Source organism: Telmatherina bonti, assembly GCF_933228915.1.
Source record: "Telmatherina bonti genome assembly, chromosome: 17".
Classification (NCBI taxonomy): Eukaryota; Metazoa; Chordata; class Actinopteri; order Atheriniformes; family Telmatherinidae; genus Telmatherina; species Telmatherina bonti.
The window spans coordinates 5,427,606-5,447,354 of record NC_136615.1 but is presented as its reverse complement, the minus strand read 5'-3'; the positions used below and the strand labels follow the sequence as shown (position 1 = coordinate 5,447,354).

At 57.4% G+C, this 19,749-nt stretch overlaps 1 protein-coding gene across 1 annotated transcript in view; it reads right to left on the bottom strand.

Moving 5' to 3' along the window:
* adamts6 (ADAM metallopeptidase with thrombospondin type 1 motif, 6) overlaps positions 1-19,749 on the bottom strand; it is a gene marked incomplete at both ends in the record, with an annotated part of 119,354 nt that overhangs the window by 50,553 nt on the left and 49,052 nt on the right. The window contains one exon of the mRNA XM_079256149.1: positions 12,855-13,001. Coding sequence (XP_079112275.1) covers positions 12,855-13,001 — 147 coding nt within the window. The remainder of the gene's footprint in view (positions 1-12,854; positions 13,002-19,749) is intronic.

Sequence of the window (19,749 nt, the reverse complement as noted above, 5' to 3'; positions counted from 1 at the left end):
TTGTCCTTTCAGGACCTGGAAGGCTTCATTTTCCCACCAAACTACGGAGCTTGTCTGAAATCAGACACATCAGCACGTCTCTGTGGAAGCCCGTCTGACAGCATGCAGACGGCTTCTACCAGCAGCTTTCTGGGTTCTCCGCTTCCATCCAGCTCGGTTCTGGCTGTCAGAGCTTGGACCGGATCCACAGAGAAGCCAGTGAAAAGAAAGGTCTGGAACGCTGCGGCCGCGCGTCGGGATGATGTTTAGTCTGTTTGTCAGACAGAAATATGTGCGCTCGCTGTTGGACAGTAACGCACAACCGTCTTTCATTCCAGCAGGTGAAACAATGAAAAGACTGGAGACGATGATCCAAACCGGGACAGCAGACACGTGCCGAGTCGGGATCCAGCATCACCGAGCATCGCTGGGAGGGGGAGTGGACCTGGAGCAGCGGCGGCGCAGGACGGATGGCGTCATGCAGACAGTTCAGACCATGAAGCCTTTCGGTTCATCTGTTTTGTAGGAATGTGAATAAATAAATATTTGTGGCTTTAGGAAGCTGAAAACGTGGCTGCAGGACCGAGCAGCTCAGAGAGGGAGAGCCAAAAACTCTGCGAAGAGTTTCAAGGATGAGGTGAGGCGTCTTGGCGGGATGAAGATGACAACTTTCCCCTTCCAGAACCGGGATGGAAAACCTCCATCAGGACCAGAACCAAGGAGGAAAACCTCCATCAGGACCAGAACCAGAAGGAAAACCTCCATCAGGACCAGAACCAAGGAGGAAAACCTCCATCAGGACCAGAACCAAGGAGGAAAACCTCCATCAGGACCAGAACCAGAAGGAAAACCTCCATCAGGACCAGAACCAGGGAGGAAAACCTCCATCAGGACCAGAACCAGGAGGGAAAACCTCCATCAGGACCAGAACCAAGGAGGAAAACCTCCATCTGGACCAGAACCAGGAAGGAAAACCTCCATCAGGACCAGAACCAGGAGGGAAAACCTCCATCAGGACCAGAACCAGGAGGGAAAACCTCCATCAGGACCAGAACCAGGGAGGAGAACCTCCATCAGGACCAGAACCAGGAAGGACAACCTCCATCAGGACCAGAACCAGGAGGGAAAACCTCCATCAGGACCAGAACCAGGAGGGAAAACCTCCATCAGGACCAGAACCAGGGAGGAGAACCTCCATCAGGACCAGAACCAGGAAGGACAACCTCCATCAGGACCAGAACCAGGAAGGAAAACCTCCATCAGGACCAGAACCAGGGAGGAAAACCTCCATCAGGACCAGAACCAGGGAGGAAAACCTCCATCAGGACCAGAACCAAGGAGGAAAACCTCCATCAGGACCAGAACCAGAAGGAAAACCTCCATCAGGACCAGAACCAGGGAGGAAAACCTCCATCAGGACCAGAACCAAGGAGGAAAACCTCCATCAGGACCAGAACCAGAAGGAAAACCTCCATCAGGACCAGAACCAAGGAGGAAAACCTCCATCTGGACCAGAACCAGGAGGGAAAACCTCCATCTGGACCAGAACCAGGAGGGAAAACCTCCATCAGGACCAGAACCAGGAGGGAAAACCTCCATCAGGACCAGAACCGAGGAGGAAAACCTCCATCTGGACCAGAACCAGGAAGGAAAACCTCCATCTGGACCAGAACCAGAAGGACAACCTCCATCAGGACCAGAACCAGGAGGGAAAACCTCCATCAGGACCAGAACCAAGGAGGAAAACCTCCATCTGGACCAGAACCAGGAAGGAAAACCTCCATCAGGACCAGAACCAGGAGGGAAAACCTCCATCAGGACCAGAACCAGGAGGGAAAACCTCCATCAGGACCAGAACCAGGGAGGAGAACCTCCATCAGGACCAGAACCAGGAAGGACAACCTCCATCAGGACCAGAACCAGGAAGGAAAACCTCCATCAGGACCAGAACCAGGGAGGAAAACCTCCATCAGGACCAGAACCAGGAGGGAAAACCTCCATCAGGACCAGAACCAAGGAGGAAAACCTCCATCTGGACCAGAACCAGGAAGGAAAACCTCCATCAGGACCAGAACCAGAAGGACAACCTCCATCAGGACCAGAACCAGGAGGGAAAACCTCCATCAGGACCAGAACCAAGGAGGAAAACCTCCATCTGGACCAGAACCAGGAAGGAAAACCTCCATCAGGACCAGAACCAGGAGGGAAAACCTCCATCAGGACCAGAACCAGGAGGGAAAACCTCCATCAGGACCAGAACCAGGGAGGAGAACCTCCATCAGGACCAGAACCAGGAAGGACAACCTCCATCAGGACCAGAACCAGGGAGGAAAACCTCCATCAGGACCAGAACCAGGGAGGAAAACCTCCATCAGGACCAGAACCAAGGAGGAAAACCTCCATCAGGACCAGAACCAGGGAGGAAAACCTCCATCAGGACCAGAACCAGGAAGGAAAACCTCCATCAGGACCAGAACCAGGAAGGAAAACCTCCATCAGGACCAGAACCAAGGAGGAAAACCTCCATCAGGACCAGAACCAGGGAGGAAAACCTCCATCAGGACCAGAACCAAGGAGGAAAACCTTCATCAGGACCAGAACCAAGGAGGAAAACCTCCATCAGGACCAGAACCAAGGAGGAAAACCTCCATCTGGACCAGAACCAGAAGGAAAACCTCCATCAGGACCAGAACCAGAAGGACAACCTCCATCAGGACCAGAACCAGGGAGGAAAACCTCCATCAGGACCAGAACCAGAAGGAAAACCTCCATCAGGACCAGAACCAGGAAGGAAAACCTCCATCAGGACCAGAACCAAGGAGGAAAACCTCCATCAGGACCAGAACCAGGGAGGAAAACCTCCATCAGGACCAGAACCAAGGAGGAAAACCTTCATCAGGACCAGAACCAAGGAGGAAAACCTCCATCAGGACCAGAACCAGAAGGAAAACCTCCATCAGGACCAGAACCAGGAAGGAAAACCTCCATCAGGACCAGAACCAAGGAGGAAAACCTCCATCTGGACCAGAACCAGAAGGAAAACCTCCATCAGGACCAGAACCAGAAGGACAACCTCCATCAGGACCAGAACCAGGGAGGAAAACCTCCATCAGGACCAGAACCAGGAAGGAAAACCTCCATCAGGACCAGAACCAGGAAGGAAAACCTCCATCAGGACCAGAACCAGGGAGGAAAACCTCCATCAGGACCGAGACCAGGGAGGAAAACCTCCATCAGGACCAGAACCAAGGAGGAAAACCTCCATCAGGACCAGAACCAGGGAGGAAAACCTCCATCAGGACCAGAACCAGGAGGGAAAACCTCCATCAGGACCAGAACCAGGAGGGAAAACCTCCATCAGGACCAGAACCAGGGAGGAAAACCTCCATCAGGACCAGAACCAGGGAGGAGAACCTCCATCAGGACCAGAACCAGGGAGGAAAACCTCCATCAGGACCAGAACCAGGAGGAAAACCTCCATCAGGACCAGAACCAGGAGGAAAACCTCCATCAGGACCAGAACCAGGGAGGAAAACCTCCATCAGGACCAGAACCAGGTAGGAAAACCTCCATCAGGACCAGAACCAGGGAGGAAAACCTCCATCAGGACCAGAACCAGGGAGGAAAACCTCCATCTGGACCAGAACCAAGGAGGAAAACCTCCATCAGGACCAGAACCAGGAAGGAAAACCTCCATCAGGACCAGAACAAAGGAGGAAAACCTCCATCTGGACCAGAACCAGAAGGAAAACCTCCATCAGGACCAGAACCAGAAGGACAACCTCCATCAGGACCAGAACCAGGGAGGAAAACCTCCATCAGGACCAGAACCAGGAAGGAAAACCTCCATCAGGACCAGAACCAAGGAGGAAAACCTCCATCAGGACCAGAACCAGAAGGAAAACCTCCATCAGGACCAGAACCAGAAGGACAACCTCCATCAGGACCAGAACCAGGGAGGAAAACCTCCATCAGGACCAGAACCAGGAGGGAAAACCTCCATCAGGACCAGAACCAGGGAGGAAAACCTCCATCAGGACCAGAACCAGGGAGGAAAACCTCCATCAGGACCAGAACCAGGGAGGAAAACCTCCATCAGGACCAGAACCAGGGAGGAAAACCTCCATCAGGACCAGAACCAGGGAGGAAAACCTCCATCAGGACCAGAACCAGGGAGGAAAACCTCCATCAGGACCAGAACCAGGAGGGAAAACCTCCATCAGGACCAGAACCAGGGAGGAAAACCTCCATCAGGACCAGAACCAGGGAGGAGAACCTCCATCAGGACCAGAACCAGGGAGGAAAACCTCCATCAGGACCAGAACCAGGGAGGAAAACCTCCATCAGGACCAGAACCAGGAGGGAAAACCTCCATCAGGACCAGAACCAGGAGGAAAACCTCCATCAGGACCAGAACCAGGAAGGAAAACCTCCATCAGGACCAGAACCAGGGAGGAAAACCTCCATCAGGACCAGAACCAGGGAGGAAAACCTCCATCAGGACCAGAACCAGGGAGGAAAACCTCCATCAGGACCAGAACCAGGGAGGAAAACCTCCATCAGGACCAGAACCAGGGAGGAAAACCTCCATCAGGACCAGAACCAGGAAGGAAAACCTCCATCAGGACCAGAACCAAGGAGGAAAACCTCCATCAGGACCAGACCCAAGGAGGAAAACCTCCATCAGCACCAGAACCAGGAAGGAAAACCTCCATCAGGACCAGAACCAAGGAGGAAAACCTCCATCAGGACCAGAACCAGGGAGGAAAACCTCCATCAGGACCAGAACCAGGGAGGAAAACCTCCATCAGGACCAGAACCAGGAGGGAAAACCTCCATCAGGACCAGAACCAGGAGGGAAAACCTCCATCTGGACCAGAACCAAGGAGGAAAACCTCCATCAGGACCAGAACCAGGAAGGAAAACCTCCATCAGGACCAGAACCAGGGAGGAAAACCTCCATCAGGACCAGAACCAGGGAGGAAAACCTCCATCAGGACCAGAACCAGGGAGGAAAACCTCCATCAGGACCAGAACCAGGAAGGAAAACCTCCATCAGGACCAGAACCAAGGAGGAAAACCTCCATCAGGACCAGAACCAAGGAGGAAAACCTCCATCAGCACCAGAACCAGGAAGGAAAACCTCCATCAGGACCAGAACCAAGGAGGAAAACCTCCATCAGGACCAGAACCAGGGAGGAAAACCTCCATCAGGACCAGAACCAGGGAGGAAAACCTCCATCAGGACCAGAACCAGGAGGGAAAACCTCCATCAGGACCAGAACCAGGAGGGAAAACCTCCATCAGGACCAGAACCAAGGAGGAAAACCTCCATCAGGACCAGAACCAGGAAGGAAAACCTCCATCAGGACCAGAACCAGGGAGGAAAACCTCCATCAGGACCAGAACCAGGGAGGAAAACCTCCATCAGGACCAGAACCAGGGAGGAAAACCTCCATCAGGACCAGAACCAGGGAGGAAAACCTCCATCAGGACCAGAACCAAGGAGGAAAACCTCCATCAGGACCAGAACCAGAAGGAAAACCTCCATCTGGACCAGAACCAGGGAGGAAAACCACCATCAGGACCAGAACCAGAAGGAAAACCTCCATCTGGACCAGAACCAAGGAGGAAAACCTCCATCTGGACCAGAACCAGGGAGGAAAACCTCCATCAGGACCAGAACCAGGGAGGAAAACCTCCATCAGGACCAGAACCAGGGAGGAAAACCTCCATCTGGACCAGAACCAAGGAGGAAAACCTCCATCAGGACCAGAACCAGGAAGGAAAACCTCCATCAGAACCAGAACCAGAAGGACAACCTCCATCAGGACCAGAACCAGGAAGGAAAACCTCCATCAGGACCAGAACCAAGGAGGAAAACCTCCATCTGGACCAGAACCAGAAGGAAAACCTCCATCAGGACCAGAACCAGAAGGACAACCTCCATCAGGACCAGAACCAGGGAGGAAAACCTCCATCAGGACCAGAACCAGGAAGGAAAACCTCCATCAGGACCAGAACCAGGAAGGAAAACCTCCATCAGGACCAGAACCAAGGAGGAAAACCTCCATCTGGACCAGAACCAGAAGGAAAACCTCCATCAGGACCAGAACCAGGAAGGAAAACCTCCATCAGGACCAGAACCAGGAAGGAAAACCTCCATCAGGACCAGAACCAAGAAGGAAAACCTCCATCTGGACCAGAACCAGGAAGGAAAACCTCCATCAGGACCAGAACCAAGAAGGAAAACCTCCATCAGGACCAGAACCAGGAAGAAAAACCTCCATCAGGACCAGAACCTGCATGGACCAACGTGTCCTGTAACTGCATGCTGATGTTCCACATCACTGTTTTTTTCAGGATAAATAAAATAAATGATTTTAATACCCAAGTTTGTCTGAACGTCGTACTTCAACGGATCATGTGACACAATGTAAAAGTAAACGTCATGGAACGACCCTACATGCTGCGTTCACGTGCACTTGGACATCTGAGATTTTCTAGCTCAGTTTAAAACTAAGAATATGTTCAGGAGGTGAAAGTTGGATGGGTCCGGTCAGGTTTTAGCGGTGCCGCCTTTAGAATCCCCACCAACCTCGAAGACCCGACCGACCTCGGCGCCGACGTATCGCTCCCCTGAACATCAGAAGACAAAATGGCGTCCACACATTTACAACAAAAACTGGAAGAAAACATCTATTAGGATTTGTTTTAAAGGATGTTGTTGCTAAGCTAGGTTAAGCTAAGATAGGTAAGCTAGGTTAAGCTAAGCTAGGTAAGCTAAGCTAGGCTAAGCTAACTGGGTGCTAGTTTTATCTTTATCATTTTTTCATTCAACAGCTGATTATAATTAATATACTAATACTAATATACTAGCTGGTCTACTCATAATCCTTTTATTTATACATTATGGTAAAATTGTGTTGCAGAAACGTTGGAAAAACGACGCAGGCGTGTTTAGTGGTTGTTGTTTCCATGCATGTGTGTTTGCTAGTTAGCAAAGGCTGGGTGTGGGATTGTCCTGTCTAGATAAACCTAAGTAGACAAATACATGATCATCTGTCTTTACTCTGAAGTAGCATTTTGTGTAATTTACTTCGAGTTTTGTTTATTTTTTGCATGAAATGTGATTTAATAAGCAACGTGTAATATTCTGTCTACAATGCAGCTGTTTTCCACCGTTACTCTCCTCATCCTGTTCTGCTTTACTTAAAGGAAGAATCGTCTTTTTGACTCTTGTCTCAGCAGGCAGGAGACGAACCAGCCTCCAATGCCTTCAGACCTTCTGAGCTCACTATTTATTTGTTTGGAGAGAAAATAGTCCAAGTTTAAACACAGAGCGTATTATCTGACATTGTTGCAAAAGCTTCCTGTCTGCAGGATTCGGCCAAATTCATCACGCCGAGCGGAAACGTGTCGTAACGAGCCGGATCACCAGCCGTCCCCGAACCCTGAGACAATCAGCAAGGTCTGATACGGAACCTAGCGCTCTTCTGCGTGTTCAGATTCTACCGGACTGGCAGAGTAAACCGGGACTGTGAGCATATTCATCCTGGGTTCCAAAAAACCCAAACAAAGCCGCGCATAGTGCTGAAGCAGGACGGAGAATCTAGGCCAACGCTGTTTATTTGGCAGGAAGAAGCGTGTGCAACATCCAGATTCCCACCGAGGGAAGGAAACAAACGGAGGTAACACACACACACACACACACACACACACACACACACGTCTTCATGACAAAGCTTAAAGCTAAAAGCAGAAGTTAAAACAACAAACTGAAGTAAATAACTGTTTATTACAGAAAGGTTGTTTATCCTGCTTCAGTTTCACAACTTTACCACGAAACAGAAGACTTTCACAAGCTGGAGAGACGACGGGACCAGAGCAGGGCCAGAGCGGGGCCAGGACGGGACCAGGACAGGACCAGGACGGGACCAGGACAGGACCAGGACGGGGCCAGGACAGGACCAGGACAGGACCAGGACGGGACCAGGACAGGACCAGGACGGGGCCAGGACAGGACCAGGACGGGACCAGGACGGGACCAGGACGGGACCAGGACGGGGCCAGGACAGGACCAGGACGGGACCAGGACAGGACCAGGACGGGGCCAGGACAGGACCAGGACGGGACCAGGACGGGGCCAGGACAGGACCAGGACAGGACCAGGACGGGACCAGGACGGGACCAGGACGGGGCCAGGATGGGACCAGGACGGGACCAGGACGGGACCAGAGCGGGGCCAGGACGGGACCAGGACGGGACCAGGACGGGGCCAGGACAGGACAGGACCAGGACGGGACCAGGACGGGACCAGGACGGGACCAGGACGGGGCCAGGACGGGACAGGACAGGACCAGGACGGGGCCAGGACAGGACCAGGACGGGACCAGGACGGGACCAGGACGGGACCAGGACGGGGCCAGGACAGGACCAGGACGGGACCAGGACAGGACCAGGACGGGGCCAGGACAGGACCAGGACGGGACCAGGACGGGACCAGGACAGGACCAGGACGGGACCAGGACGGGACCAGGACGGGACCAGGACAGGACCAGGACGGGACCAGGACGGGACCAGGACGGGACCAGGACGGGGCCAGGACAGGACCAGGACGGGACCAGGACAGGACCAGGACGGGACCAGGACAGGACCAGGACGGGACCAGGACGGGGCCAGGACGGGACCAGGACGGGACCAGAGCGGGGCCAGGACGGGACCAGGACGGGACCAGGACAGGACCAGGACGGGGCCAGGACAGGACCAGGACAGGACCAGAGTGGGGCCAGGACGGGACCAGGACGGGACCAGGACAGGACCAGGACGGGACCAGGACAGGACCAGGACAGGACCAGGACGGGACCAGGACGGGACCAGGACAGGACCAGGACGGGGCCAGGACGGGACCAGGACGGGACCAGGACGGGGCCAGGACAGGACCAGGACAGGACCAGGACGGGACCAGGACGGGACCAGGACGGGACCAGGACAGGACCAGGACGGGACCAGGACGGGGCCAGGATGGGACCAGGACGGGACCAGGACGGGACCAGAGCGGGGCCAGGACGGGACCAGGACGGGGCCAGGACAGGACAATACCAGGACGGGACCAGGACAGGACCAGGACGGGACCAGGACGGGACCAGGACAGGACCAGGACGGGGCCAGGACGGGACAAGACCAGGACGGGGCCAGGACGGGACGGGATCAGGACGGGGCCAGGACAGGACCAGGACAGGACAGGACCAGGACGGGACCAGGACGGGGCCAGGACAGGACAGGACCAGGACGGGACCAGGACAGGACCAGGACGGGGCCAGGACAGGACAGGACCAGGACGGGGCCAGGACGGGACCAGGACGGGACCAGGACGGGACAGGACCAGGACGGGACCAGGACAGGACCAGGACGGGACCAGGACGGGACCAGGACGGGGCCAGGACAGGACAGGACCAGGACGGGACCAGGACAGGACCAGGACGGGACCAGGACGGGACCAGGACGGGGCCAGGACAGGACAGGACCAGGACGGGGCCAGGACGGGACAGGACCAGGACGGGGCCAGGACGGGACGGGATCAGGACGGGGCCAGGACGGGACCAGGACAGGACGGGGCCAGGACGGGACCAGGACAGGACGGGACCAGGACGGGGCCAGGACAGGACCAGGACGGGGCCAGGACGGGACCAGGACGGGGCCAGGACGGGACCAGGACGGGACCAGGACGGGGCCAGGATGGGACCAGGACGTGGCCAGGACGGGGCCAGGATGGGACCAGAGCGGGGCCAGAGCGGTACCAGGACGGGGCCAGGACGGGACCAGGACGGGACCAGGACGGGACGGGACCAGGACGGGGCCAGAGCGGGGCCAGGACGGGACCAGAGCGGGGCCAGAGCGGGGCCAGGACGGGATCAGGACGGGACCAGAGCGGGGCCAGGACGGGATCAGGACGGGACCAGAGCGGGGCCAGGACGGGGCCAGGACGGGACCAGGACGGGACCAGGACGGGATCAGGACGGGGCCAGGACGGGACCAGGACGGGGCCAGGACGGGACCAGGACGGGACCAGGACGGGGCCAGAGCGGGGCCAGGACGGGACCAGAGCGGGGCCAGAGCGGGGCCAGGACGGGATCAGGACGGGACCAGAGCGGGGCCAGGACGGGATCAGGACGGGACCAGAGCGGGGCCAGGACGGGGCCAGGACGGGACCAGGACGGGACCAGGACGGGATCAGGACGGGGCCAGGACGGGACCAGGACGGGGCCAGGACGGGACCAGGACGGGACCAGGACGGGGCCAGGACGGGGCCAGGACGGGACCAGGACGGGACCAGGACGGGACCAGAGCGGGACCAGGACGGGACCAGAGCGGGGCCAGGACAGGACGGGACCAGGACGGGACCAGGACGGGACCAGGACGGGACCAGGACGGGGCCAGGACGGGACCAGGACGGGGCCAGGACGGGACCAGGACGGGACCAGAGCGGGGCCAGGACGGGATCAGGACGGGACCAGGACGGGGCCAGGACGGGGCCAGGACGGGACCAGAGCGGGGCCAGAGCGGGGCCAGGACGGGACCAGGACGGGGCCAGGATGGGACCAGGACGGGACCAGAGCGGGGCCAGAGCGGTACCAGGACGGGACCAGGACGGGACCAGGACGGGGCCAGGACGGGGCCAGGACAGGACCAGGACGGGACCAGGACGGGACCAGGACAGGACCAGGACGGGACCAGGACGGGGCCAGGACGCGACCAGAGTGGGGCCAGGACGGGGCCAGGACGGGACCAGGACGGGACCAGGACGGGACCAGGACGGGACCAGAGCGGGACCAGGACGGGGCCAGGACGGGACCAGAGCGGGGCCAGGACGGGGCCAGGACGGGACCAGGACGGGACCAGGACAGGACGGGACCAGGACAGGACGGGACCAGGACGGGACCAGAGCGGGGCCAGAGCGGGGCCAGGACGGGACCAGGACGGGACCAGGACAGGACGGGACCAGGACGGGAACAGGACGGGACCAGGACAGGACGGGACCAGGACGGGGCCAGGACGGGACCAGGACAGGACGGGACCAGGACGGGGCCAGGACGGGACCAGGACGGGGCCAGGACGGGGCCAGGACGGGACCAGGATGGGACCAGGACGGGACCAGGATGGGACCAGGACGGGACCAGAGCGGGGCCAGAGCGGGGCCAGGACGGGATCAGGACGGGACCAGAGCGGGGCCAGGATGGGATCAGGACGGGACCAGAGCGGGGCCAGGACGGGACCAGGACGGGGCCAGGACGGGACCAGGACGGGACCAGGACGGGACCAGAGCGGGGCCAGAGCGGGACCAGGACGGGACCAGAGCGGGGCCAGAGCGGGGCCAGGACGGGACCAGGACGGGGCCAGGACGGGGCCAGGACGGGGCCAGGACAGGACCAGGACGGGACCAGGACGGGGCCAGGACGGGGCCAGGACGGGACCAGAGCGGGGCCAGGACGGGACCAGGACGGGGCCAGAGCGGGGCCAGGACGGGACCAGAGCGGGGCCAGGACGGGATCAGGACGGGACCAGAGCGGGGCCAGGATGGGACCAGGACGGGACCAGAGCGGGGCCAGAGCGGGACCAGGACAGGACGGGACCAGGACAGGACCAGGACGGGGCCAGGACGGGACCAGAGCGGGACCAGGACGGGACCAGGACGGGACCAGGACGGGACCAGGACGGGACCAGAGCGGGGCCAGAGCGGGACCAGGACAGGACGGGACCAGGACAGGACCAGGACGGGGCCAGGACGGGACCAGAGCGGGACCAGGACGGGACCAGAGCGGGGCCAGAGCGGGGCCAGGACGGGACCAGGACAGGACGGGACCAGGACAGGACCAGGACGGGGCCAGGACGGGACCAGAGCGGGGCCAGGACGGGACCAGAGCGGGACCAGGACGGGGCCAGGATGGGACCAGGACGGGGCCAGGACGGGACCAGAGCGGGGCCAGGACGGGACCAGGACGGGACCAGAGCGGGGCCAGAGCGGGGCCAGGACGGGACCAGGACGGGACCAGGACGGGACCAGGACGGGACCAGAGCGGGGCCAGGACGGGACCAGGACGGGACCAGGACAGGGCCAGGACGGGACCAGGACGGGACCAGGACGGGACAGGACCAGGACGGGGCCAGGACGGGACGGGATCAGGACGGGGCCAGGACAGGACCAGGACAGGACGGGACCAGGACGGGGCCAGGACGGGACCAGGACGGGGCCAGGACGGGGCCAGGACGGGGCCAGGACGGGGCCAGGATGGGACCAGGACGGGGCCAGGACGGGGCCAGGACGGGGCCAGGATGGGACCAGGACGGGGCCAGGACGGGGCCAGGACGGGGCCAGGACGGGACCAGGACGGGGCCAAGACGGGACCAGGACAGGACGGGACCAGGACGGGGCCAGGACGGGGCCAGGACGGGACCAGGACGGGGCCAAGACGGGACCAGGACAGGACGGGACCAGGACGGGGCCAGGACGGGACCAGGACGGGGCCAAGACGGGACCAGGACAGGACGGGACCAGGACAGGACCAGGACGGGACCAGGACGGGGCCAAGACGGGACCAGGACAGGACGGGACCAGGACGGGACCAGGACGGGGCCAGGACGGGACCAGGACAGGGAGTGGCGCTAAGTAATCGATCGTGCTGCGATACAGGTTTACTTCCTGCATCGTGCTGGCGCGTCTTTCTTCTCCGCTGCAGTAGGTTCCACCGGGTCCCAGGTAGGTCTCCCGCGCCGCCAGACTCGGCAGCGAGCCTCAGCCCGCCGTCTGACTGATGACATGGATGCAACGGCCGGGCAGCGAGCAGGAAAACACACTCAGACGGACGGCAACTTACTCCAGGAAGCTGGTAATGTAGTCTTTGCTGCAGGCGGACCAGGAGAAGGGGTTGGTGTTGGCCGTGATGTGAGCGGCCATCAGCTTGGCGGTCTCGTGTCCTTTGGTGCCGCAGGAATTCCCGATTCCGTCATGGTTCATCCCGAAGCTGAAACACACACACACACACACACAAGAAGCTGGATTAACACGGCTGGGGGGGGGGCAGAACCACGTCGACCTCCGAGGCTGTAAAGACACAGATCTGCAGCTCTGAAACAGCTGTGTGCTGGGGTCAAAGGTCAAACCCTGTCTGGCGCTCGGCAGCGAGGGAGAAGTTCTAATCAGCACTCGGATGCCTGGCTGTCAATCAGCGACTGCAGGTCTGGGCACGCCGCGTCAGCGCCGGCTGCGGCGAGGACGCAGGAATCCAGCGACTCAGGACGCCTTCTTCCACCAGCAGCACCAGTCCGGTCCACGGCGCCCGGTTTTATCCTGAAGCAGACATCCGCCACCTCGCCCACCTCTCTGGGGACGGAAACGTCCACCATTCAGGAAGAGAGACGGAGGAATGTGGACACTGGGACGAGGAAAACATGGCGGTTCAGTCCAAAGTGGCCAACATTCGGCCACTTTGGACTGAGCACTAAGCGACGCCATGCGGTCAGGTTTTCGCCCAGACCGCGGCGCCGAGGCTGCTGGACTCCCGCTGCGATGTGATACCTGCAGGTAGTGGAACGTCCTGGTTCTGCTGGGACTGGGAGGACTCTCTGGGACTGCAACGCAGGGGTCTGAGTCCGTTCTAAAGCCCGGGACGTCTTCATGTCCCGTGGTGGGACCTGCTGGTCTACAGACTCCCACGCGTTACCATGGTTACGCTGATGACAGAAACCTGCTCTAGTCCTGGTCTCAGAGACAGAAACCTGCTCTAGTCCTGGTCTCAGAGACAGAAACCTGCTCTAGTCCTGGTCTCAGAGACAGAAACCTGCTCTAGTCCTGGTCTCAGAGACAGAAACCTGCTCTAGTCCTGGTCTCAGAGAAAGAAACCTGCTCTAGTCCTGGTCTCAGAGACAGAAACCTGCTCTAGTCCTGGTCTCAGAGCCAGAAACCTGCTCTAGTCCTGGTCTCAGAGAAAGAAACCTGCTCTAGTCCTGGTCTCAGAGACAGAAACCTGGTCTAGTCCTGGTCTCAGAGAAAGAAACCTGCTCTAGTCCTGGTCTCAGAGACAGAAACCTGCTCTAGTCCTGGTCTCAGAGACAGAAACCTGGTCTAGTCCTGGTCTCAGAGAAAGAAACCTGCTCTAGTCCTGGTCTCAGAGACAGAAACCTGCTCTAGTCCTGGTCTCAGAGACAGAAACCTGCTCTAGTCCTGGTCTCAGAGACAGAAACCTGGTCTAGTCCTGGTCTCAGAGACAGAAACCTGCTCTAGTCCTGGTCTCAGAGACAGAAACCTGCTCTAGTCCTGGTCTCAGAGACAGAAACCTGCTCTAGTCCTGGTCTCAGACACAGAAACCTGCTCTAGTCCTGGTCTCAGAGACAGAAACCTGCTCTAGTCCTGGTCTCAGAGACAGAAACCTGGTCTAGTCCTGGTCTCAGAGCCAGAAACCTGCTCTAGTCCTGGTCTCAGAGCCAGAAACCTGCTCTAGTCCTGGTCTCAGAGCAAGAAACCTGCTCTAGTCCTGGTCTCAGAGACAGAAACCTGGTCTAGTCCTGGTCTCAGAGCAAGAAACCTGCTATAGTCCTGGTCTCAGAGACAGAAACCTGCTCTAGTCCTGGTCTCAGAGACAGAAACCTGGTCTAGTCCTGGTCTCAGAGCCAGAAACCTGCTCTAGTCCTGGTCTCAGAGACAGAAACCTGCTCTAGTCCTGGTCTCAGAGACAGAAACCTGGTCTAGTCCTGGTCTCAGAGCCAGAAACCTGCTCTAGTCCTGGTCTCAGAGACAGAAACCTGCTCTAGTCCTGGTCTCAGAGACAGAAACCTGCTCTAGTCCTGGTCTCAGAGACAGAAACCTGCTCTAGTCCTGGTCTCAGAGACAGAAACCTGCTCTAGACCTGGTCTCAGAGACAGAAACCTGGTCTAGTCCTGGTCTCAGAGGCAGAAACCTGCTCTAGTCCTGGTCTCAGAGGCAGAAACCTGCTCTAGTCCTGGTCTCAGAGACAGAAACCTGCTCTAGTCCTGGTCTCAGAGACAGAAACCTGCTCTAGTCCTGGTCTCAGAGACAGAAACCTGCTCTAGTCCTGGTCTCAGAGACAGAAACCTGCTCTAGTCCTGGTCTCAGAGACAGAAACCTGCTCTAGTCCTGGTCTCAGAGCCAGAAACCTGCTCTAGTCCTGGTCTCAGAGACAGAAACCTGGTCTAGTCCTGGTCTCAGAGACAGAAACCTGCTCTAGTCCTGGTCTCAGAGACAGAAACCTGCTCTAGTCCTGGTCTCAGAGACAGAAACCTGCTCTAGTCCTGGTCTCAGAGACAGAAACCTGCTCTAGTCCTGGTCTCAGAGCCAGAAACCTGCTCTAGTCCTGGTCTCAGAGACAGAAACCTGCTCTAGTCCTGGTCTCAGAGCCAGAAACCTGCTCTAGTCCTGGTCTCAGAGCAAGAAACCTGCTCTAGTCCTGGTCTCAGAGACAGAAACCTGGTCTAGTCCTGGTCTCAGAGCAAGAAACCTGCTCTAGTCCTGGTCTCAGAGACAGAAACCTGCTCTAGTCCTGGTCTCAGAGACAGAAACCTGGTCTAGTCCTGGTCTCAGAGCCAGAAACCTGCTCTAGTCCTGGTCTCAGAGACAGAAACCTGCTCTAGTCCTGGTCTCAGAGACAGAAACCTGGTCTAGTCCTGGTCTCAGAGCCAGAAACCTGCTCTAGTCCTGGTCTCAGAGACAGAAACCTGCTCTAGTCCTGGTCTCAGAGACAGAAACCTGCTCTAGTCCTGGTCTCAGAGACAGAAACCTGCTCTAGACCTGGTCTCAGAGACAGAAACCTGGTCTAGTCCTGGTCTCAGAGCCAGAAACCTGCTCTAGTCCTGGTCTCAGAGGCAGAAACCTGCTCTAGTCCTGGTCTCAGAGCCAGAAACCTGCTCTAGTCCTGGTCTCAGAGACAGAAACCTGCTCTAGTCCTGGTCTCAGAGACAGAAACCTGCTCTAGTCCTGGTCTCAGAGACAGAAACCTGCTCTAGTCCTGGTCTCAGACACAGAAACCTGCTCTAGTCCTGGTCTCAGAGCCAGAAACCTGGTCTAGTCCTGGTCTCATAGCCAGAAACCTGGTCTAGTCCTGGTCTCAGAGCCAGAAACCTGCTCTAGTCCTGGTCTCAGAGCCAGAAACCTGCTCCAGTCCTGGTCTCAGAGACAGAAACCTGCTCTAGTCCTGGTCTCAGAGACAGAAACCTGCTCTAGTCCTGGTCTCAGAGACAGAAACCTGCTCTAGTCCTGGTCTCAGAGACAGAAACCTGCTCTAGTCCTGGTCTCAGAGACAGAAACCTGCTCTAGTCCTGGTCTCAGAGACAGAAACCTGCTCTAGTCCTGGTCTCAGAGCCAGAAACCTGCTCTAGTCCTGGTCTCAGAGACAGAAACCTGCTCTAGTCCTGGTCTCAGAGACAGAAACCTGCTCTAGTCCTGGTCTCAGAGACAGAAACCTGCTCTAGTCCTGGTCTCAGAGCCAGAAACCTGCTCTAGTCCTGGTCTCAGAGACAGAAACCTGGTCTAGTCCTGGTCTCAGAGCCAGAAACCTGGTCTAGTCCTGGTCTCATAGCCAGAAACCTGCTCCAGTCCTGGTCTCAGAGACAGAAACCTGCTCCAGTCCTGGTCTCAAAGCCAGAAACCTGCTCTAGTCCTGGTCTCAGAGACAGAAACCTGCTCCAGTCCTGGTCTCAGAGACAGAAACCTGCTCTAGTCCTGGTCTCAGAGCCAGAAACCTGCTCTAGTCCTGGTCTCAGAGCCAGAAACCTGGTCTAGTCCTGGTCTCAGAGACAGAAACCTGGTCTAGTCCTGGTCTCAGAGCCAGAAACCTGCTCTAGTCCTGGTCTCAGAGCCAGAAACCTGCTCTAGTCCTGGTCTCAGAGCCAGAAACCTGCTCTAGTCCTGGTCTCAGAGACAGAAACCTGCTCTAGTCCTGGTCTCAGAGACAGAAACCTGCTCTAGTCCTGGTCTCAGAGACAGAAACCTGCTCTAGTCCTGGTCTCAGAGCAAGAAACCTGCTCTAGTCCTGGTCTCAGAGACAGAAACCTGCTCTAGTCCTGGTCTCAGACACAGAAACCTGCTCTAGTCCTGGTCTCAGAGACAGAAACCTGCTCTAGTCCTGGTCTCAGAGCCAGAAACCTGCTCTAGTCCTGGTCTCAGAGACAGAAACCTGCTCTAGTCCTGGTCTCAGACACAGAAACCTGCTCTAGTCCTGGTCTCAGAGCCAGAAACCTGGTCTAGTCCTGGTCTCAGAGACAGAAACCTGGTCTAGTCCTGGTCTCAGAGCCAGAAACCTGCTCTAGTCCTGGTCTCAGAGCCAGAAACCTGCTCTAGTCCTGGTCTCAGAGACAGAAACCTGGTCTAGTCCTGGTCTCAGAGACAGAAACCTGGTCTAGTCCTGGTCTCAGAGACAGAAACCTGGTCTAGTCCTGGTCTCAGAGACAGAAACCTGCTCTAGTCCTGGTCTCAGAGCCAGAAACCTGCTCTAGTCCTGGTCTCAGAGCCAGAAACCTGCTCTAGTCCTGGTCTCAGAGCCAGAAACCTGGACTAGTCCTGGTCTCAGAGACAGAAACCTGCTATCTAGTCCTGGTCTCAGAGACAGAAACCTGCTATCTAGTCCTGGTCTCAGAGACAGAAACCTGCTCTAGTCCTGGTCTCAGAGACAGAAACCTGCTCTAGTCCTGGTCTCAGAGACAGAAACCTGCTCTAGACCTGGTCTCAGAGACAGAAACCTGGTCTAGTCCTGGTCTCAGAGCCAGAAACCTGGTCTAGTCCTGGTCTCAGAGACAGAAACCTGGTCTAGTCCTGGTCTCAGAGCCAGAAACCTGCTCTAGTCCTGGTCTCAGAGCCAGAAACCTGCTCTAGTCCTGGTCTCAGAGCCAGAAACCTGCTCTAGTCCTGGTCTCAGAGACAGAATCCTGGTCTAGTCCTGGTCTCAGAGCCAGAAACCTGCTCTAGTCCTGGTCTCAGAGACAGAAACCTGCTCTAGTCCTGGTCTCAGAGCCAGAAACCTGCTCTAGTCCTGGTCTCAGAGCCAGAAACCTGGTCTAGTCCTGGTCTCATAGCCAGAAACCTGCTCCAGTCCTGGTCTCAGAGCCAGAAACCTGCTCTAGTCCTGGTCTCAGAGCCAGAAACCTGCTCCAGTCCTGGTCTCAGAGACAGAAACCTGCTCTAGTCCTGGTCTCAGAGACAGAAACCTGCTCTAGTCCTGGGCTCATAGCCAGAAACCTGCTCTAGTCCTGGTCTCAGAGACAGAAACCTGCTCTAGTCCTGGTCTCAGAGCCAGAAACCTGCTCTAGTCCTGGTCTCAGAGACAGAAACCTGCTCTAGTCCTGGTCTCAGAGACAGAAACCTGCTCTAGTCCTGGTCTCAGAGCCAGAAACCTGCTCTAGTCCTGGTCTCAGAGCCAGAAACCTGCTCTAGTCCTGGTCTCAGAGACAGAAACCTGGTCTAGTCCTGGTCTCAGAGACAGAAACCTGGTCTAGTCCTGGTCTCAGAGCCAGAAACCTGCTCTAGTCCTGGTCTCAGAGCCAGAAACCTGCTCTAGTCCTGGTCTCAGAGCCAGAAACCTGCTCTAGTCCTGGTCTCAGAGACAGAATCCTGGTCTAGTCCTGGTCTCAGAGCCAGAAACCTGCTCTAGTCCTGGTCTCAGAGACAGAAACCTGCTCTAGTCCTGGTCTCAGAGCCAGAAACCTGCTCTAGTCCTGGTCTCAGAGCCAGAAACCTGGTCTAGTCCTGGTCTCATAGCCAGAAACCTGCTCCAGTCCTGGTCTCAGAGCCAGAAACCTGCTCTAGTCCTGGTCTCAGAGCCAGAAACCTGCTCCAGTCCTGGTCTCAGAGACAGAAACCTGCTCTAGTCCTGGTCTCAGAGACAGAAACCTGCTCTAGTCCTGGGCTCATAGCCAGAAACCTGCTCTAGTCCTGGTCTCAGAGACAGAAACCTGCTCTAGTCCTGGTCTCAGAGCCAGAAACCTGCTCTAGTCCTGGTCTCAGAGACAGAAACCTGCTCTAGTCCTGGTCTCAGAGCCAGAAACCTGCTCTAGTCCTGGTCTCAGAGCCAGAAACCTGCTCTAGTCCTGGTCTCAGAGACAGAAACCTTCTCTGGTCCTGGTCTCAGAGACAGAAACCTGCTCTAGTCCTGGTCTCAGAGCAAGAAACCTGCTCTAGTCCTGGTCTCAGAGCCAGAAACCTGCTCTAGTCCTGGTCTCAGAGACAGAAACCTGCTCTAGTCCTGGTCTCAGAGACAGAAACCTGCTCTAGTCCTGGTCTCAGAGCAAGAAACCTGCTCTAGTCCTGGTCTCAGAGCCAGAAACCTGCTCTAGTCCTGGTCTCAGAGCCAGAAACCTGCTCTAGTCCTGGTCTCAGAGCCAGAAACCTGCTCTAGTCCTGGTCTCATAGCCAGAAACCTGCTCTAGTCCTGGTCTCAGAGACAGAAACCTGCTCTAGTCCTGGTCTCAGAGACAGAAATCTGCTCCAGTCCTGGTCTCAAAGCCAGAAACCTGCTCTAGTCCTGGTCTCAGAGACAGAAACCTGCTCCAGTCCTGGTCTCAGAGCAAGAAACCTGCTCTAGGCCTGGTCTCAGAGACAGAAACCTGCTCTAGTCCTGGTCTCAGAGACAGAAACCTGCTCTAGACCTGGTCTCAGAGACAGAAACCTGCTCTAGTCCTGGTCTCAGAGCCAGAAACCTGCTCTAGTCCTGGTCTCAGAGGCAGAAACCTGCTCTAGTCCTGGTCTCAGAGCAAGAAACCTGCTCT